Source organism: Rhinopithecus bieti, unplaced genomic scaffold (assembly GCF_001698545.2).
Source record: "Rhinopithecus bieti isolate Rb0 unplaced genomic scaffold, ASM169854v2 scaffold_39375, whole genome shotgun sequence".
NCBI lineage: Eukaryota > Metazoa > Chordata > Mammalia > Primates > Cercopithecidae > Rhinopithecus > Rhinopithecus bieti.
In genome coordinates, this window is record NW_016816119.1 from 95052 (window position 1) to 115543 (window position 20492).

Consider the following 20492-nt stretch of genomic DNA (forward strand, 5'->3'; position numbering starts at 1 on the left):
CGGAGCCGGCCGTAAATAACCCGGGCCGCGAGCGCGGGGGCGCTGGGCCCCGCTGGGATCGATGCGGGCGGCCGCGCCGGCTGGGCTCTGCGGGCTGGCACCCGGCCCGGGGCGGGACCCACCTCCGCTTTCGGGTAATTAATTTATAAACAGGCGGCGGTGGAGCTGGCGGAGCCTGCACAGTGGGGGCTGCGGGGACTCGGGAGGCCCGGGCCTGGGCGGGAGGGAGAGGACGAGAGACCTGGGAGGCGGCGCCTTAGACGCGGGCGCCGCGTGCGCACTGGGGCGAGTGTGGCCCCGCGGGACAGTGACTCTGCGCAGCCGGGACTGGGCGACCCCTGCGCTAGTGTGGCCTGCGTGCACGGGCGCTGCCCTGCCGTTGTGACAAGCTCTGGCCAGCCGTGTCTACCATGGGGAGCCCAGATTTTCTTGCCTCCCACCGAGGAGGGGGGTCTCCTGGGCGGTCCGCGCCTGGCTGGCTCTCCTGGACTCTCCCGCTGCCCCGCAGGCGCTGTGTCCTCGGGACCTCTGCACAGCCCCCTCCCCGCAAGGCTCACCGCCTCCCAGGCCAGAGGCCTTCAGGCTCCCGGCTCCCCTTCGGGCAAGAGCGTTTCCCGACATTTCCCCGCCCCGCATCTTGTCTGCCGCCTCGGCCCTGTGGCCGCCCATCTTCCTGCCCCGTGCCCGAAACCAGCCCAGGGGCCGCACACGGCCGAGTGGTGTGGTTACTTCCCCACCTTGGTGTTCTACGCTAGGCGCGGGCTGGGGAAGGGGGGCGAATAGCCGGGGGGTCACTGCTGTTGTCCCCCACCCAGATCTCCTGAGGGTCCGGCAGGAGGTGGCGGCTTCAGCTCTGAGGGGCCCCGGTGGCCTGGAAGCCCACCTGCCCTCCTCCACGGCAGGTCAGCGTCGGAAGCAGGGCCTGGCTCAGCACCGGGAGGGCGCCGCCCCAGCTGTCGCCCCGTCCTTCTCGGAGAGGTACTGGGGTGGCTGCCGTTCTCTTCTTGTGTCTGGGGTACGACCCGCACCCCACACTCTCAGCCACCAGCACGCGCCCCGAGTGTGCCAAGCACAGTGTGCAGGTCTAGGTTCGGGTCCGGGCAGAGCGTTTCGTGGGTGACACCGCTCTGGGCTGCAGTGTTGAGGGCGCCACTGGGGTGCGTAAGAGGGGCTGAGGCCGGTCGGGGGTTCCCTGGAGGAGAAGCCAGAGAAGGGGAGAGCTCCAAGTCTGGAACCCCGGGGTCAGTCGGGAGGGGTTGGCCAGAGGACTCAGAGCTGGAGGCGGAGGGGGACCTGGCTGGCGCTCAAATTCAGACGCCGGCGCCGGATCTGTTCGCGGCACAGACAAGGCCTCCGGCACAGACCCGGGTTTCTGGGGTCCAGGAGACAAGGCGGGGCGGGGGCGGGGGTCCTGGAGAAGGGAGGGGCCGCCTGAAGACCGAGTCCCCGCCCCGCCTCTGAGCCCGGCGTCTGCAGCTGCCTCCACCGCCGCCCGGATTGCGGCTAATGACGCCCCCGCTTCCCCCGCCGCTCGGGTCCGCAGGGGAGGGGAGCAGGCGGGGCCGGCGCCCCGCGCAGTAATTACCGCTGCAGCCGCCGCCGCCCGCCGGGTCAGCGCCTCCGCGCCGCCGCCGAGATTAATTGGCGCCGCCGGCGGGGGCGGGGATGGCGCGCGACCTGGGCCGTAACGAGCTACGGATCGACCGCCCGCGGGGCCGGCAATTAGCGGAGGCGGCGGGGGAGGGGCGCCGGGGCCTTTACGGGAACGGGGGCGGGGGGCGCCGCTCATTGCGCTGCCGTCCACAGGGAGCTGCCGCAGCCGCCCCCCTTGCTGTCGCCCCAGAATGCTCCTCACATCGCCCTGGGCCCCCACCTCAGGCCCCCCTTCCTGGGGGTGCCCTCGGCTCTGTGCCAGACCCCAGGTGAGGAGGTGGGTGCGCGTCCCTTGGGATCCCGCGCGGAGTTCCGCGGACCGTCCCTGCCCCTGTCGGAGCCGAGACGGACGGGGTAGGGGCTGCAAAGGGCGGACTCGGACCCCCCGACCCCGCGTTGTCCCCTCCCCACCAGGCTACGGCTTCCTGCCCCCAGCCCAGGCGGAGATGTTCGCCCGGCAGCAGGAGCTCCTGCGGAAGCAAAACCTGGCCCGGTAGGTGCGGGGAGGCGGGCGGGCCCGCGCAGCCCGGGAGGCGGCTGACCCGCGTCTGCCCCGTCCCAGGCTGGAGCTGCCCGCCGACCTCCTGCGGCAGAAGGAGCTGGAGGGCGCGCGCCCACAGCTGCTGGCGCCCGAGGCCGTCCTGCGCCCCAACGACGGCGCCGAGGAGCTGCAGCGGCGCGGGGCCCTGCTGGTGCTGAACCACGGCGCGGCGCCATTGCTGGCCCTGCCCCCCCAGGGGCCCCCGGGCTCCGGACCCCCCACCCCGTCCCGGGACTCTGCCCGGCGAGCCCCCCGGAAAGGGGGTCCCGGCTCTGCCTCGGCTCGGCCCAGCGAGTCCAAAGAGATGACGGGGGCTAGGCTCTGGGCACAAGATGGTTCGGAGGACGAGCCCCCCAAAGACTCGGACGGAGAGGACCCCGAGGCGGCAGCTGCTGGGTGCCGGGGGCCCACTCCGGGCCAAGCTCCAGCTGGAGGGGCCGGCGCCGAGGGGAAGGGGCTTTTCTCAGGGTCCACACTGCCCCCTCCGCTGCCCCTGGGCTTCCCCTATGCCGTCAGCCCCTACTTTCACACAGGTGGGCACCCCCACACTCTAGATCCTTCCAGAGGCCACAGGACTGGCAGGCTGCCTGTGGAAGGGTCTTGGGGGAGGGGGGGCCGTGGGGAGGAAAATCCCACTTAGGCTCCCATCCCACACCTGAGCAGTTGGGGCACACGAAGGTCAGGAGACGGGTGGGGGGGTATTGGAAAGCCAGCCAGAGCTCTAGTAACGTGCCACACAACTTAGGCGCCGTAGGGGGACTCTCCATGGATGGGGAGGAGGCCCCAGCCCCCGAGGACGTCAGCAAATGGACCGTGGATGATGTCTGCAACTTCGTGGGGGGCCTGTCTGGCTGCGGAGAGTACACTCGGGTAAGGGGGGGGTCCCCATTCCCCAGGGCAGGACTGGAGCTGGCTGACACTCACTACTTCCCTGGAAAGGATGGTGGGGTAGGGCTATTCCCCGACGTCCTCTCCCTCCCTAAAAGCAGTGCGTGGCAGGGACAGGACTGTGAACCCCACCTTTTTTTGCCAGGTGTCTTCTGCCTGACACCGACTCAAACCCAACAGATCATTTAAAAACAAATTTCTGTGAGCTGCACAAACAGCTCTCCTTGGCTTTCCTGGGCTGGAGAATGAAGCAGGCACCCGGGTCCTGACCCACCCTCTCTCTTCCAGGTCTTCAGGGAGCAGGGGATCGACGGGGAGACCCTGCCACTGCTGACGGAGGAGCACCTGCTGAGCACTATGGGGCTGAAGCTGGGGCCCGCCCTTAAGATCCGGGCCCAGGTGAGGTGCGGGGGAGTGAGGTCAGGATCTCCAGACCACAGCTGGGCAAAGCTCTGGGTGGGTGTGCGCCAGCCCCCACCAGGCCATCTCTCTGCAGGTGGCCAGGCGCCTGGGCCGAGTCTTCTACATGGCCAGCTTCCCTGTGGCTCTGCCACTGCAGCCACCAACCCTGCGGGCCCCGGAGCGAGAACTTGGCACAGGAGAGCAGCCCTTGTCCCCCAAGACGGCCACATCCCCGTATGGAGGGGGCCACACCCTTGCTGGTCGAGCTTCACCCAAGCAGGAGAATGGGACTTTGGCTCTACTTCCAGGGGCTCCTGACCCTTCCCAGCCTCTGTGTTGAGGTGGCCGAGGGTACGGGGTGGGGCCACATAAATCTGCAGGAGCCACCACTCAGTACAATGGCCCTGCCTCCCACAGCTTTATTTCTTTTGGTTTTGGATGCAAAACAAAAAATTTTGAAGGAAAATGTGACTTCAAAGAAAAGGAAGCAATTTCCAAAGACTTGGGGGAGTAACTGTAGAGCCTGGTGCGGACGAGGTGTGCAGATGGAGGGCAGAGGTGGTGGAAGGGGTGGAAGGGGCCAGGGGTCTGCAGGCCTCCCCCTGGAACCAGGATTGGTCTAGTCTCCTGACAGCAGGGTCATCTCCCCTGCGGAGCTGACTTCAGTCCAGAGCTGTGGGGCTTCAGCAGCCACGCCAGCCCAGCGCAGCTCTCAGTACGTTTGGTCTTCCATGCTGAAAAATAAAGAGCCTGTACCCTGTCTACTGCCTCCCCCAGCTGCAGAGACGCCAGCCTCTGGGCCTGACTGCCAGAGAGGTGGGAACATTGGCCACCAGCACGGCAACCCCCACAGGCCCCCAGATGGGCTGCCTTAGTCCTCTTCTGAGAGCTGCAGAGCCTCCAGCTCGTCCTCCGGCCCCTGGGCCAGCTGCTGCAGCTCCCCAGGGGCCAGCCCCACCTCTGCGTCTGGGTCTCCATCTGTGGGGAGAGATGGAGGCTACATAAATTCTGCTTTATCAGGAAGAAGCCAGCCTTGGAGGTTACTCATCACTAATTAATCACGGCACTAATTAATTTAGCCCTGCCACTGTTGCTGGCTGCCAAAGCCAGAAAGAATAGAGCATTTGGCCTGGCCTCCCCAGGGAGGGGAAAGCCTGGCCCCGAGCCCCCCCGCTTGCCTCCCCGCCCCGGTTATGCTCTGCCCTCCCTCCCACCAGATGGGATCACAGGGCCACACCCCCTCACCCCAAGACCATTCACCCTCAGAGGCATCATCCTCTTCCGCTCCATGCTGAGTGCTCAGGGGCCCCAGCCTCTCGTCGTCCTCATCCTCTTCCACCCCATGCCGAGTGCTCAGGGGCCCCAGTATCCCTGAGGAACAAGGAGCAGAGCCCATGTGACTCCCACCCACAGGGTCCAGCAAAGTCCCAGTGGGGGCAGGAGGGTGGCCAGGCTCACAACCCTGCCTGGATGCCCGCACTTCCCTCCGCTGACTTTAAGCAGGTGGAGAGGAGTCCTGGGGAGGAACTGGGAGGTCACAGGCCTGGGGACAGGGTTACCACTCCCAGTAGGCCTTTACTCCAAGGAGGGAAGGCACTAGCACCAGAAGCCTGGGAGCGCTGAGGTTGGCCCCAGCCGAGCCAGAGACGGGTGAGCCCTGCAGGGTGGGTACAGATGGCCCTTGTGGCTCTGGGAAGTCCAGTAGGGCCCTCCAGGCCAACCCTTCCCCTGGAAGCACCACACAGGTCCCACCTCTCTCCGAGAAGCCCTCGGTGTCGTCCTCTTCAGAGCTGTTCAGGTCAAAGAGATCTTTAAATTCCTTCCTGTCCTCATCCTTCCTGTCAGCCACCTTCCTTCGTTTGATCTCAGGGAAGTTCAGGTCTTCCATCTGGAAGGCCAAAGAGCCAGGGGCTCAGGTGGGAGAGGGCAGGGGCTGACGGCCACAGCTGGGCCAGGCATAGCCAGACCCACCACCAAGACCGTGTGGCCAATTTCTAGTCCCCTCTCTGTTCCCCAATCAGCACAAAGCCATTCTCCAGGTTACCCACCCCATGTCCAAGGTCAAAGGCAGAGCCCTTCCTGCTTCTCCTCACCTGCCGGCCAGGGTGACGAGGTCAGTCCAGCCACTCCACCTGCCCAGAGCCCCCAGCCCATCAGGCCTGAGGGGGTGTGGCCTCCCCAACCCAGTGCAGCCCTGGGCTTCCCTTCTCTGGAAACACCTGGCTCTGGTCAGTTCTGCAACACCTACCCCCTCTCCAAGTTGAATCATCTGGGCACTGCCCTGGCCGCCTGGCACTGTTTCCAAACCCTCACCCTGGTCACAAAGTCTCAAGTCATAGTCCATGAGCTAGATCTGAAAACCTAGCAAGTCACACCACACCCCAAGCCCCTCGCCAAGCCGCACCCGCTCTTTGCCACTGATCTCCAGCTGGATCTCCCGGTCACGCAGCTTGCGCCAGTGGCTGTAGTACCAGGTCAGGGGGGTCCCCTCTTCCCGGGTCAGCTTCTCCCAGGCTTCCTGGGGGGTTGGGGGAGTTCAGGGTCATGCCTTACCCTGGGCAAACCCCCACATCCCAGCTACACCCTGGCAGGTGCCCTCAGGTGGCACTGCCCCCCAGGTTCCACTAACCACTGCCTGCTGGTCAGACACGCCAAAGGAAACCCTCTGGCGGCGGCTGCAGATGTGCTCCGAGTTCTCCTGAACCTTCCCAAGCAGCTGCTGCACCTGCCGGCAGTAGTTGGCCACCTTGCACTCCCGGAGGAAGGACTTCAGCTGCAGAAGGGAGGGGTCAGCCACTGAAGCCCAGGGCTGCTCCATGTGCACAGCTGGCCCAGGTCCCGTGCAAAACCACGCATGGTGGCCACGGGGATACCCCAGGAGGGAACTCAGTCTCAGGGCTCAAGTGCATCGGTGTTGCGGCTGGGGTGGCAGAGGCAGAATCAGCCCACCCTCTGGGCCAACCCTGCCCTCCGCCCACCTCTGGAAGTAAGAGTTTTATGCTAGGCACGGTGGCTCACGCCTGTAATCCCAGCACTTTGGGAGGCTGAGGCAGGTGGATCACCTGAGGTCAGGAGTTCAAGACCAGCCTGGCCAACATGGCAAAACCCCATCTCTACTAAAATACCAAAAATAGCCGGGTGTGGTGGTGGGTACCGGTAAACCCAGCTACTCCGGAGGCTGAGGCTGGTGATTGCTTGAGCCCAGGAGGTGGAGGTTGCAGTGAGCCGAGATCGCACCATTACACTCCAGCCTGGGCAACACAACGGACTCCATCTCAAAAAATAATAATAATAAAATACAGTTTCACTGGTGTGTCCATTGCATGGCTCCTGCAGCTGCCTGCGCAGCTGAACATCTGTGGGAAGCAGTGTTCACCATTTGGCCCCTTACCGAAAACATTTTCTGACCCCTATTCCAGACCCCACCCTGAGCCATGGAGTCCAGAAGCAGAGATGCCCCAATGCTGGGCATTGCCACACAAGAGGACATGGGAGGAACACAGACTGAGGCCCCTGCTCTGAGTGCCCCCGGAAAGGGGGTCCCGGCTCTGTGCATGTGACACGTGACACGAGTGGCCATGTGTGACTACACACACACACCTGTATCTTGATGAGCCTCTGACCAGTCGTGGCTCAGGTGAGCAGACCCCTCCTCCCTACAAACCTGTAATTGGCACATCTGATTCTAGCCACCAGGGCCAGACATCAGGGCCTCCAACCCTCCTTTTGGGCACAGGCCTCCCTGAGGCTGGAAACATCAGGGCTGAGAGCAAACAGACCTCCTGTGGGGGCCCAGAAGGACGTTCTGAGGACAAGGAGAACCCCCTCCTCCGCCCTATTCCTGTCTAAGGTGAGGCTGACTTGGGGTATTTGGCGAGGCAGGCCGGGCCTTCCAGCCACCTGAGAAGCCACTCCACCCACTCCCCACACCCGGGATGGCCTGGGGAAGTGTGCGGTCAGGGCACCAGCCTGAGCCAGGGTCGGCACACTCAGTCCCAACCCCAAACCGAAGATCAGCCTTGTGGCTCCCCACTGGGAGGAGGCTGTTGTACTCCCAGGGTCCTCAGCCTGCTGCCCAAGCCTGCCTGCAAACCTCCTGAATGGCTTAGAACCCCTTGTCAGAGTCCCATGGCCCCCAAGGACACCCACAGGCTCCCACTCCCCATCAGCCCCTCCACAGGGGCCCAGGGGTGGGAGCTGCCAGCATAGAGCCTCTACACCAGTCGGGCTGTGCCCCGGCCCCAGGTACCCGGGACAAGGACACCTCTACCGGCCCGGGGCAGCCGGGCCCATTGTAAGACGGTATGAGTCGGCCACAAGCAGGTGTAGGCAGGACACACACCTGCAGGACCACAGGCAGCGCCAGCTCCGGGAAGCCGATGCAGTGTGCCTGACTGTGCAGGTACTCCAGGGTGAGGTCATACAGCTGCTCCACCAGGCCGTCCTGAGGAGCAGGGGAGAGGACTGAGTGCGTTAGGGAGAAGCAAGGGCTGGCACTCAGTCCCCTCCACTCAGGCTATCAGGTCAGCCTCATCTCCAGAGCAGGGACTGCAAGACAGGGCCCTGGGCCCCCAGCCCTGATAGACCATGAAGGTCCATGCTTGAACTCGGAGGATGCCAGCCCCCTCCCATTCACCTCAGTACCCCCAACCCCACCCTGGGAACTGCCCAGGCCCCTCCCCAGGAGGCCAGCCTCACCCGGTAGGCCTTCTCCTGCAGGTTGACATTGGACAGCTTCAGGATCACAGAGAAGTTGATGGGCTTGGAGCTCATGCGCCCCGGCTTCTTGTTGAAGTCGACCTGCTGGAACATCTGGCCCAAGGGCCGTGTCAAGCTGTCTCAGCCCTGTGCCTGGTCACCCTGGCTGCACCCTGATCCCCCGATCCCCTCGGCCCCACGCCTGGTCCCCCTGGTCCCCTCGGCCCCGCGCCTGGCTGCACCCTGGTCCCCCTGATCCCCTGGCCCGGCGCCTGGTCCCCCTGGTCCCCTTGGCCCCGCGCCTGGCTGCACCCTGGTCCCCTCAGCCCCGCGCCTGGTCTCCTCGGTCCCGCATCTGGCTGCACCCTGGTCCCCCTTGTCCCCTCAGTCCCGCGCCTGGCTGGACCTAGTCACCCTGGTCCTCAGGCTTCAGCACGAGGAGACCCAACCTGAGACCAGAGATGGGCAGCTAGGCATGGTCCCAGCCCCGTGGCCCCCATGGCCTGCTGTGTCCCTGAGTGGGGTTCTGGTCAGCAGGGCAGGATCAGGAACACAGGTCCTCTCCCAAAATCCTGGGAAGCACTAAGGACCCGCATCTGGAGACCTAGAGGTCCCTGCCACACAGAGTACCAGGACAGTCCCCATTCCCGACAACGTGGCACTGAGGCCCGTCCTGGCCCTCAGCACGGCAGCGCCACACAGGGCTCTGTCCTGAGCAACCAGAGGATGCAGCAGCAACAGCGAGGAGTGCCGAACACAGGAAGGGATGGAGAGAGGCCCGGGGGTCCCCCCTCCCACATCCTCCACAGAAGCCACAGGCTGTGCACCTCCACAGAACATGCCAGGAGAAGGAGTCTAGCCCGGCCTCTTAGTCTTGTGACCCCTCCCCAACCACCAGGAGACACAGGGGCCCTCAGGCTGTGAACCATGGAGATGCAGGGTACATGCTGAGGCACCCAGAGAACAGAAGGTTATAGGGGGCCCAAGGGTGGAGGCCCCAGCAAGAGACCCCACTCAGCAGGGGTGGCTGCCAGACAGCTGAGCTCAGGTCCAGATGGAAAAACGCCCTGGTACTGATGAACCTCTGGGAGGGCACTACCCTTCTCTAGCCTGGGCCGAAGTATGGGCGGCAACTGGCTTCCTGCCCAGGCCCCGGGGAAGGGCGGGCACAGCCTACAACTGACTGAGGGCTTTGCTTTTAGCCTTTAGGGTTTGCTTTTTCCAGAGAGGAGAAGCCTGCATCCCTGCATGAGAGGGGCCTGCAGGGTGCGGCTGCCGTGAACCAGAGCAGTGCAGAGGTGAAGAAACAGACACTGTAAGAGAGCAAGAAAGCACGCAGCCGGGGAGATTGAGCAGAGCAGACAGACACAAAACATGCCTGGAGCTGGGCAGCAGAGCTGGAGGCCCGCAGACACAGGGGCCAGGCCAAGGGCTGGGCAGTCAGAGACCACTGCTGGCTGCCATAGAAGTGAACGTAGCTTTTTTTTTTTTTTTTTTTTTGAGAAGGAGTCTCACTCTGTCGCCCGGGCTGGAGTGCAGTGGCCGGATCTCAGCTCACTGCAAGCTCCACCTCCCGGGTTCACGCCATTCTCCTGCCTCAGCCTCCCGAGTAGCTGGGACTACAGGCGCCCACTACCTCGCCCGGCGAGTTTTTTGTATTTTTTAGTAGAGACGGGGTTTCACAGTGTTAGCCAGGATGGTCTCGATCTCCTGACCTCGTGATCCGCCCGTCTCGGCCTCCCAAAGTGCTGGGATTACAGGCTTGAGCCACTGCGCCCGGTCATGAACGTGGCTTTCTAAAGATGTTCAGCATCCCTGCCTCGGTGGAAGGGGAATCAGGACATGCCTGGGGCTTCCATACCTTCTGGACCTGGCAACCTGGGGACCCAGCCCCCAAAACAGCTGTGACATGACTCTGGGCCTTCATGAGGATTGAGCCTGCGACTAATAAGAATAAACAAAGTGGAAATCGTGGAATCCTAAATTACGGGGCTGGGCCTACCACCCACTGAATGTCGCAATTCAGACTCCAACTTTCTACCTGAGTGGCGCACTGCACATGCCAAGATGCTGCACCATGTACAGACGCATGGCATGCACACAGGCACACCATGCACAGTCACACTGCAATGCACAGGCATGCACCCGGTGCCACACCACACAATAATGCACGATATGCACAGCGCCGACATGCACAGGTACAACACACGCAGATTCACAGCATGACCCAGGTGCACACCACAACACAGTACATTGCACAGATATGCACAGGTGCACACATCCACAGGTACATCACATGCAGATGCACAGCCATGCACCCAGTGCACACACACAGTACACGCATAGATATGCCACAGTGCACACCATTGCCACAGTACACACATGCAGATGCACAGCATGCACCAGGTGCCCCCAAAGTAAATGCATAGAATGACCGCACACGATGCCAGTTACACAATGCAGACGCATGGCAAGCAACAGGTGCATACACAGATAACCGCACAGGTTCACACACGCACAGTACACACATGCTAATGCATGCCACAGGAAAACATAGGTACACACATGTGACACACATGCATGCCACCCACATATATTGCACACACATAACATGATAGCCACAAAGGTGCCACACGGTCACACACGCAGACGCATGTGCATGCATACAGGTACACAAAGGCATACACACGCAGCATGCATGCACACAGATGCACGCGTGCAAAGGTATGCACACAGGTATACATATGCACATACCTGCAAGCACACAGGTATTCATGGATACACGTGCACACACACATATGCACATATGTAAACATGCACACATGGACCAATATGCGCACACACAATTTGCACACGCATGTGCACACAGATGGTGCACTCACACACATGCATGCACGCACAGACACAAACGCACTCACCCACAGATGTACACACCCCCCCATACAAAGGCATACACATGCACACAACTGTCGGGGCAGAGCCTTGCAGAGTGTACAGTTCAGCAATCAGACTGGGGTTTTGGCCCAGCTCTCCTGCCGACTCGTCTTGGGCAAGCACCTACAGGGTCAGGGCCTGGCATCCTCAAACACACCCCTAGCAGCAGCTGTCTTCATCCCCAGTGGCCCCACGTCCCCCAACACTGCCCCCGGCTCGCGGAGGAGCACCCATCCTCAGGACACCCGTGACAAGGACCAACACTGCCCCCGGCTCGCGGAGGAGCACTGTCCTCAGGACACCCGTGACAAGGAGGAGGCCAGGGCTCCGGGAGGTCGCGGGACAACTCAGCACAGACACCCTGAGCGGCAGATGCTCCCCACAGGAGCAGGCAGAGGGGCCGCACACCCACCGCAGCCCCACTCACCTCCAGGATGAAAGGCAGCACTGGGATGAAGGCCCCCGAGCTCCCTGATAGCAGCGTCAGGGCACGGATGCAGTGCATTCGCAGTGGGTAGAAGCGGGCAGTGGGGATGAGCCTGGGGGTGGGAAGGCCGAGTGAGCAGAGGCCCCAGCTGTGGCAACCCCTGTCCCTCCCCCTGCTGTCTTGGACCCACTCCCCGCTCACTGGCATCAGATCCCTCAAGCAGGGCAAGGCAAGTCTGAACCCCAGGGGACCTGCAGCCCTTGCTCAGCTGTGGGGCTGCAGGTACCTTACCCAGCTTTCGGCTTAATTTCATTTTAACACGGTGCCAGGGGTTATCTGTTCTTGCCTCCTCTCCTCTCCATTCCCAGCTTTCCTGCTTCTTCCCTTGGACCTCCCACCTCCCTTCCCAGCTTTGACTTTCTAAGGCTCAGCCAGACAGATGCCCCCTCCTGGCCAAAGAGGCCACAGAAGCATCCAGCCAAAGTGTCGCTCCCACCTTTTCCTGCTGCAGCCCCTACCCTGCCCAGACCCTCCTGAGTGCTCACACCCAAAATGCAGCTCACTGCATCAGATGTGCTCCACCCAAAAACCCCACGTAATGAACCAAACTCACTGTAAACTGCACACAAGCCCCCAGAACACACACTGGGTGGCCCCCGAGGCAGCTAAACCGCCGTTGGAGGAGCTCATGTCACGGGGGCCCACCAGCCCAGCTCTCCAGAATCCAGGGCATCTCCCTGTAGCAGGTACAGGGACCCCAGCCCTTCCTCAGGGACAGCCAGGACACAGAATCAGGCCCCAAGGCCCTGAACACCAGAGGTACTGCCCATACCGTCCCAGCAAATTTGCTTCTCCTGAGCCTCCTGGACAGCCCTTCCCACCCCACAACTCACTTGATACAGCCAATGATGACCTGGGCAAGGGGGTAGACCAAGGGCTGGAGAGCTTCGCTGGGGCCCAGAGTGCTCAGGACCCGGCACCATAGGTAGAGGCAGTGCACGTACTGCCAGTTGTACACAGATTGGTACGTTTCCTGATCAGAGAGAACCACGTCAGCCACTGGCCAGGCTGCCCGGCCAGGCTGACGCACATTCCTCCTGGGCTGGCACAGGAACCATTGCCTCAACTTGCACGTGGGGTCTGAACCCATCCACCCTTCCCCAACCTGCAGGGACCGACTGCACCAAGGTGCTCAGCTGTCTCCAACAGACGGGCTTTGGGGAGGCCCCAGGCCCTGCCTTAGGTCAAGCGCCTGGGCTGCCCCACCCCATGCCCAGCATGAGCCTGGAAGGGTCCACCACACACCTTCTTACGGGTGGTCATGGCGTTGCGCAGGTGTATGGCGAGCTGGCGGACGTAGAGGAAGGCGTGCTGGTAGGCCACACCCGGCTCCAGGGCCAGCAGCTCTGTCAGGGTCCGCTGCATGAAACTGATGAAGGGGAGGGCACCAGGCGAGGTGAACTTGCAGTTCCTCACGTACGTGATGTACATTTGCTGCAGAGGGACCCCGGTCAGAGCCACCTGGGATCAGGGCCATGCACCTCCACCGCCCACTCCAGGCCCCCTGTGAACACCTGGGCCTTTCCCTCAGAGCTGGGCCTCGAGGAAAAGCCATAGCTGCTCGCACAGCCCCCACCCCCATGTGTCCACCAACCTCAGGCCTGGGAGGAGGTGGGGCAGAAGCTCCTGCTGCACACGGGGCCCGTCTGGGGGCTGAGGGTCCCCACATGCAGGCCACCCACAGCTTGGGGACGGGCAGGACTGTACCCTGACCATGGCCTCAGATGCCAACACCCACTGTGCTCCTCCAGCCAGGGAGGCCCTCACCTGGGGAAGTTGTGTGAAGCAGGGTCCAGGTGGGGCCCTGAGAAGGCTGAGGGCTCTCTTTCCTGCCCACCACCCCCAGATGCTCTGTAAGACATTCGTGGTCCAAGGGCCCAGGTCTGCTCAGAGCCGCAGTGCAGGGTCCAGTGAGGGGCACCACCAAGGCAGCCTGCCCCACCTCAGGCTGAGATTTCCAAAGCAGACGCGGAGGGACACAGATGCAGGGCCTCCCACTACCTTGAGGACGGGGCCGAGGAAAGTGGCCTTCTTGTGCCGGCAGACTCTACTGAGGACCAGGAAAGCCAGCACCCGCAGGGACTCCTCCCCAGTGCTCCATACGACCACCATTCTCTGCAGAAGGTCAGACATCACTGCTGGCCCCCCAGCCTCCTCAGGGCCAGCACAGCCCTCCCCAGCCAGGCAAAAGCTCCCGTGACCACCAGCTCTTCCCAAAGCACCTCGAGGGAGCTGTGAGTTAGGAGCTCAGTTACAGAAGTAAACACAGAACAGGCGCGTTGCTCCTCGTGAGAAGAGGACCACAAAAGCATACGTCAGACACGCCACCGTATGTGAAATCACACCGGGAAAAGAACACCACACGTGGCTTTGCTCACGGACTGAGCCATGCTGCCCAGGCAGGTGGGGGCTGCCTGAGATGGAAACCTCAGGTGGGGGTGGGGGCCAGGTGCTTCTGCGGCCTCTCTAGCCAAGTGGAGCCAGTGGAGTGTGGGCACCACTTGTGCCCTGGTCAGGAGTGGGATGTGGTGGGGGTAGCTGCATGGCCCCCCGACCCCATGACAGGCACAGGGAGGGGACTGGGCCGCCCACCTTGAGCAGCATGCGGCACTGCTTGGGGAAGGTCAGGAAGCAGGGCACCAGCACACTGATGTGCTGCAGCACGGCCGCCAACACCGTCGTCTCCGCTAGACAGGACACCAGCTGGGGGCAGGAGGAGACAGTCAAGCCCCAAACCCACACATTCTGGGATACAAAAAAGGACTGGACCACCAGATACAGCCAGGCCCCTGTGCCCTCCCCACCAGAACAGCACCTGTATGACCGAGCCCAGGTACGCCTTGAAGTCCACACGGAGCTTCCCCCAGAGCGGGCTGCTGGACGGCTGCAGCATCCTGCAGAGAAACCACCCATCCCTGTCTGGGAAGCCCCATGGCTTGGACGCAAGGCTGCTCAGCGTCTTGGCGCATGTCCTGGCCAGCGCAGCCTCTACAACCCTGCAGAGACTCCCATCTCTCCTCTCGAGAAAGCTCAGGGACCCTTACAGCTGGACGGACACAGGGGCTTAGCAGGACCCTCTCAAGGGCACTAGCCCCTCCTTCAGTGGCCCTGAACTCCTGTCTGCCCTGGCCCAGGGCTGGCCACCTCCCTAAGAGTCCCCAGAAGTCCCAGCCTCCAGCTCTATCTCTCAGACATAAACCTTTTCTAAGTCCCCTTGATCACATCCCCACGAGACCACATGAGGCCCCTAAGCCCAGCAGCTGGTACTCGGTGCCTTTGGGGTCTGCCAGGCACCACCAACTGCCGCAGGCTGTTTTCCTTTCGCCCACATTTGCTGCACTAAGAAAAGAAAATCAGAGGGCAGGTGTGGAAGCTCACGCCAGTAGTCACTGCACTCTGGGAAGCCAAGGCAAGGGTATCAAACTCCAAGCCCAGAAGTTTGAGACCAGCCTGAACAACATAGTGAGACCCTGTCTCTACAAAAATATACAAAATATCATCCAGGCCGGCAGGCTAAGGTGGGAGAATCCAGGAGGTAGGTGTCGCAGTGAGCTATGGTCGGACCACTGCATTCCAGCCTGGGCAACACAACAAGACTCTGTCTCGTAAGGAAAAAAAAAAAAAAAACCATTTACCAGAACCCATGCAGTAGGCGCTCACTAAAATCTGCTGCAGCACGGGAAGGACAAAGGGCAGGGCCCCAGAAAGACCCCCATCCTCAACCCTCCTCACATCTGTGTTGACACTGGCTGCTGGGCACCTGCTGCCACTCCCCCACGGCCTGACTCCCTCTGGCACAGCTGCTGCCTTGACAGGGGTCCCTGACCTAGTGGCTCAGGCTGCAGTGCTTGCTGTCCCCCAATCACTGCCTGTCCTCCACCCCCATCTGCCAGCTTCCCTGTCCCCTTCAGACAGCACTGCCTCCATGTGGACACAGTTCTGCTCGATCCGCCCAGCCCCGACCACCACCACCAGCAACAGTGCCCGTCTCCTGAGCTGCTGTCTCCTGCCCCCGAAGTGCTGATGGCGAGACCTCTCCCTTGGGTCTCCTTTCTTCCTCTGGAAGGTGTCTTGGGGCAATTTCAACTCTAGGCCTCCACTGCCTCAAGGTCACATGGCTGCATGGCCCCTGGAATCCCAATGTGACCCATGCTCTACCAAATGCTTGGCTGTGCATCTCTCTTCTCTGAAAACCTTCCACAGCCTTCTCTGCCCAATCTTCCTCTAAGGGGGAAGTTGAGGCCCTCAGGTCCTCAGCATTGATGAGGCCCCTGTCTACAGACACACGCAGCTCCAGGAAACATGCCAGTCACAGGGCAAAGATCAAGGAGCATGGACAGAACTTCCAAGTCCTTACAAAGGGGAAGACAGCAAGCACCCTAACCTGGAAAATTCTAAGCACAAAAGCCGCCGCACACTCCACACCTTCTGAGACTCTGAGCAGAAAACTTTCCTTTTCAGGAAGGAAAGAAGATGGGGCCACTCCAACCGGCCCCAAGTGCCCAGCCTCTCCCAAGGGTCCCTCATGCCTCGCTGCCTTCTCAGGGTCCCTGAGAAGAGCCTGGCTCTGTCGCCAGGTCTCTGTCCTGGCCACAAGGCCTCTGGCTTCTCCTGTGTGTGGTCCCAATCCCCCTTTCACTCCCTCCCCTCTTACCTGCTGCTGTCCTTTGCCGCCTTTCCAAACAGCAGCTTCTGGAGACAGCCAATAAGGTCTCTGATGCAGAAGGTGACCAGAGCATTGAACACTGCAATGAAAAGGCCTGGATGTACTCATGGGATAGAGAACACAACAGACAGCCTGGATGCCAGGGTCCCCCCCCAGCTCACCAGACAGCCTGGATGCCAGGGTCCCCCCCAGCTCACCAGACAGCCTGGATGCCAGGGTCCCCTCGAGCTCACCAGCCTGGATGCCAGGGTCCCCCCAGCTCACCAGACAGCCTGGATGCCAGGGTTCCCTCGAGCTCACCAGCCTGGATGCCAGGGTCCCCCCAGCTCACCAGCACTGTCCGTGACCTGGAATTTGTTGGCCTCAGCACTTTCCCGGTCCCCTTGGGTGGTGGCCACAGCTGCTCGGAACGCCTGTACCACTTCATGGAACAGCTTTGGCGTGAGGCGTTGCTGAAGGAGCAAGAGTACCGGGGCGTCAGGGGAGCCGAGACTGCACTGGGCAGAGTGGAAACGGCGGCCCCAGAGAAAGGCACCCTCACCCTCAGACACAGGGCAGAGGTGGGGGGGCCCACAGAGCCCCATACGGATAACAAAAATGGAAACAAAGTCTAGAATTCTCTGGGAAGGGGAGGGAGTCTGGCTCAGGAGCCCCAGGGAACGGGCTGGGGGTTCCAGATCCTGGACTATGGCCACCTCCAGGTGGTATCTGGAGCTCTCCCTATCCTTGTCCCTAGAAAAACCACTGAGAGAGGCTCAGAAGGACCCCAGCTCCCCCAGCCAACAAAGGCACAAACAGTCCATCCCACCCACAGTGGGGCAGATTTTGGGGAGCCAGGTGCCGACAGAGCCCCTGGAATCTACCCAAAGGTGAACACACAGTCCTGGGGCAATCAAGCAAGCAGGAGGATCAAGGCGTACTGACTTGCGCTGAAGAGGACTCCAGTGTCCCCTGCATGGAGAAGAGCTCCTCCCACCAGCACAGCCTCAGGCACCTCAAGTGAGGCAAGGCCAGATTCCTGCCTAGGGCACCCGGCTGCCCACCCCTCGCTGCTGCTCACCTTTGCTGCCTGCTTCCATCTGTCAACCATGGCGAGGGTCACAGGAACACAATTCTTCTTCCCCTTCAGCCCTCTGGGGACTCTGTCCCCATCTTCCCCCTCCTCTGCTCCATCCTCCTCCTCACTGGCTTCCTGCACAGAAAGGCTGAGCTGAAGGAGGGTGTAGAGGCCACAGTGCGCTCCTTCTGGTTTGGCCCATGCCCTCACCTCCAGCACATCTGGCAGGGAGTGGAACGGCTCCTCCTCCTCCTCAGAGCTGTCTGAGTCACTGAAGTTTAGCAGGCTCTGGTCATTCTCCTGCAGGAACTTGTAGAACTCGGGGTCTCTGTCCTTCAGCCGAGACAGCTGGTCCTTGTGCTCAGAGGCACGGCCTTTACGCCGGCTGAGAAGGCAGAAGTCAGCAACCCCAGCAGAAAGTGGAAGTAGAGGGGGCGGGGAGTGGCCTACAGGGTTAATCTGTTTCGTTTACGAGAGTTACCAACAAGCAAGGCAGGAGGATTGCCAGGAGATATGTTTTTGGCAGACCCGTCTCTCCTGCCCAACAGCCTCTACAACATACACTCAAACCCAGCCACGGTCTTCCCTGGACTTGCTGCACCTGTGCCATGCTCTACTCTGGCTGTTGGTAACTTCACCCTTCCAGGGGTTCAGACTAAAGGCAAACCTCTGTCTCTAATACCCAGCACGCAACTTGTCATCAGATCTCACTAGCAACACCTTCAAAACTATTCGTGCCTCCTCTCAAACCACCACACAGTTCAACTCTCAGTTAACATAAAAGTCTCCATTTCCACCCTTGCCACCTACAAGGCACTCCACCGCTCAAACCCAGAAGTAACTTCCTGTTTTACAAGGTAACCTTAGGACAGTCTACGGCCCCTGGCTCTTCATCACCCTTCCAGGCTCATCTGCCCCTACTCACCCCCTCACTCCTGCCACAGCCACCGCTTTTACCTCTGCACCCTCCCCAAATGCTCTCACTGCACGGCCTTTACTGTTTCTGCTACCTGAAATCCAAGACATGCTCCCCCTACTGTCTGCGTGGCCTCCTCGCTTGAGGTCTTTATTCAGACATCATCTACTCAGTCACCTCCGCTTTCCTTTTCTTTTTTTTTTCTGAGATGGAATCTCACTGTCGCCCAGACTGGACTGCAGTGGTGCAATCTACACTCACCGCAAGCTCCGCCTCCCAGGTTCAAGCGATTCTCCTGCCTCAGCCTCCCAAGTAGCTAGGACTACAGGTTCGTGTCACCATGCCCAGCTGATTTTTGTATTTTTGGGTTTCTTTCTTTTTTCTTTCTGAGATGGAGTCTCACTCTGTTGCCCGGGCTGGAATGCAATGGTGCCATCTCGGCTTACTGCAACCTCCACCTCCTGAATTCAAGCGATTCTCCTGCCTCAGCCTCCTGAGTAATTGGGATTACAGGCGCCCACCACACCCGGCTAATGTTTGTATTTTTAGGAGAGACGCGATTTCTCCATGTTGGTCAGGCTGGTCTCGAATTCCTGACCTCAGGTGATCTGCCCATCTGGGCCTCCCAAAGTGCTGGCATTACAGGTGTGAGCCACAGCGCCCAGCCTCCGCTCCTTGTAACAGAGCAACTCGGCTCCCCTGGCCATTCTCTCTCCAGCCTGTCTCTCCTTTCCCTCCCCAGCACTTATCTGTTCCACGGAACTGCAGGCGGTTATTTTACCCAAGACCGTGAGAGCTCTCCCAGATCGGGAAGAGACGTTTGCAGAACTCACCAATATACGCTCCCTCCCCAGGACAGGGTTTGGCACGGAGCAGGAGCTCAGTAAACAACCGATGAAACAGTAAGTTAAGCTGAAGGGACTGGGGGTAGAGATCGGAGGTCCTTAGGCCTTGACCCTGAGACCCCAGGCGAGGTCAGCAAACTTGTGGCGGGGTGGGCCAGGGCGAGCAAGGAGGTTCTGCTCACCCACGTCCCCACTCACCTGGCCGAGGGGCTCCCGCCCGGCTCATCCGGACTCCGGGCAGCCTCGCGTGCCTCCCGCGTGTCCGCTTCCGGGGAGTTTTCGGACTCGGATTCGGACTCGGAGTCAAAGCCCGAAGCTAGGAACTCGTCCACCGTCAGCTCCGCCAGGCGCCTGCGGGTCACGCAGGAGTCACAGCTGCCCGCAGGCTCAGCTCGCCCCAACCCCGCTGAGAGGAGCAAGAAAAGCCTCTTGGATACAAACACCCACCGAGAGGCAGAACCGGCCCTCGGACCCGCTGCTTACCTCTTGCGGCTCCGGGGAGCTGCCATGACACCAGTCCACAGCATGCGCCCTACTTCCGGCCCCAGAATGCCGCGCTGCGGCGCACTTCCGCCGCCCAGGCCCCGCCCCGTTCCCCGCCCCGCCGCGCCACGCCCAGCCGAGTGGTTCTACGGTTCTCCGACCGCTGCGCCTTCTGTCTCCGAGCGGGAGGGCGCGTTCGCGTGCACGGTGCGGGCAGCCCAGGTGGAGCCCAGATGCGCCTCCCGCTCGGCGCCCGGCTCCGCAGGACGCGGCGACGCCGGTGTCCGCCCCGGGGAAGAGAGACCAGGAGTCCCGTCGCGCCCGCAGCCCACCCGGCGCTCCGAGGGCACGCGCCTGCAAGGACGCCAGACTGCGACGGCGGGGCATCTATGCAAAGAGCTCCTACGAATCAGCAATAAAAAGCCGAGGGTCCAGTAGGAAACACGAAGGGCGGTGGGAACCGCACTGATGTCGCCAACTCGACAAAAGACGGGCGACCCGAGGGCCAGGCTGGCTTCGCCCGATCCGCGGAGACGGGCCAGCGCCACGAACACCGCACAGGGCGCTCCCCGTCCACGGCCCTTTGGACGCCGACGGCGGCTCTTTCGCAGCCCTTCCCGGGGACGCCCGCCGCACGGGGTGAAGGCGGTGGGGAGACCGGCGCCTTCCTCCCTGCTACCAGCCTGACACCGGGGCCCGCGGGCCTGGACAGCCAGACCCCACGACAGGGGCGCCCAGGGCGCAGGCGCGGCTCCCCCAGCCCTGGCTCTGAAGGGGCGAGTGAGGGACGCGGGCGGAGTGGCCTCGGGGTCCCATTTGGCCTCTTGGTGCTGCGGGGCCCCGGGGCTCCCCGGAAGAGAGCAAGTTAGGGGGTCGAGGGGCGGGGATGGCTTCCTGGGGAGGAGGAGGGCGAGGCTTGGGG

General features: G+C 61.8%; 2 protein-coding genes across 6 annotated transcripts in view; one reads left to right on the forward strand and one right to left on the reverse strand.

The window, feature by feature from the left end:
- SAMD11 (sterile alpha motif domain containing 11) overlaps positions 1 to 4237 on the forward strand; it is a 17348-nt gene extending 13111 nt beyond the window's left edge. For 2 of the 4 annotated variants that reach the window (XM_017854424.1, XM_017854425.1), the window contains exons 7-13: positions 816 to 978; positions 1807 to 1922; positions 2068 to 2146; positions 2216 to 2727; positions 2940 to 3064; positions 3371 to 3481; positions 3579 to 4237. In XM_017854424.1, the coding sequence (XP_017709913.1) occupies positions 816 to 978; positions 1807 to 1922; positions 2068 to 2146; positions 2216 to 2727; positions 2940 to 3064; positions 3371 to 3481; positions 3579 to 3824 (1352 nt within the window). In that variant the 3' untranslated portion in view covers positions 3825 to 4237. Of the gene's footprint in view, positions 1 to 22; positions 135 to 815; positions 979 to 1806; positions 1923 to 2067; positions 2147 to 2215; positions 2728 to 2939; positions 3065 to 3370; positions 3487 to 3563 lie in introns of those variants that run through there. The other 2 variants (XM_017854426.1, XM_017854422.1) reach the window with 2 other exon arrangements.
- NOC2L (NOC2 like nucleolar associated transcriptional repressor) lies at positions 3879 to 19659 on the reverse strand. Of its 2 annotated transcripts, none has more exons than XM_017854428.1 (19): positions 19571 to 19659; positions 19286 to 19438; positions 17537 to 17711; positions 17330 to 17461; positions 16601 to 16721; positions 16258 to 16348; positions 14419 to 14497; positions 14196 to 14306; positions 13605 to 13718; positions 12849 to 13037; positions 12437 to 12576; positions 11544 to 11655; positions 8183 to 8296; positions 7827 to 7928; positions 6114 to 6257; positions 5889 to 6002; positions 5237 to 5372; positions 4745 to 4855; positions 3879 to 4462 (listed from the first exon to the last, which is right to left on the reverse strand). In XM_017854428.1, the coding sequence occupies exons 1-19, from the start codon at positions 19612 to 19614 to the stop codon at positions 4356 to 4358; spliced, it is 2289 nt and encodes a 762-aa protein (XP_017709917.1). In that variant the 5' UTR covers positions 19615 to 19659; the 3' UTR covers positions 3879 to 4355. The 2 variants fall into 2 exon arrangements, with proteins under 2 accessions (XP_017709917.1, XP_017709916.1); XM_017854427.1 differs by having other exon boundaries at positions 4730 to 4855.
- Positions 19660 to 20492: the final 833 nt, after the last annotated feature.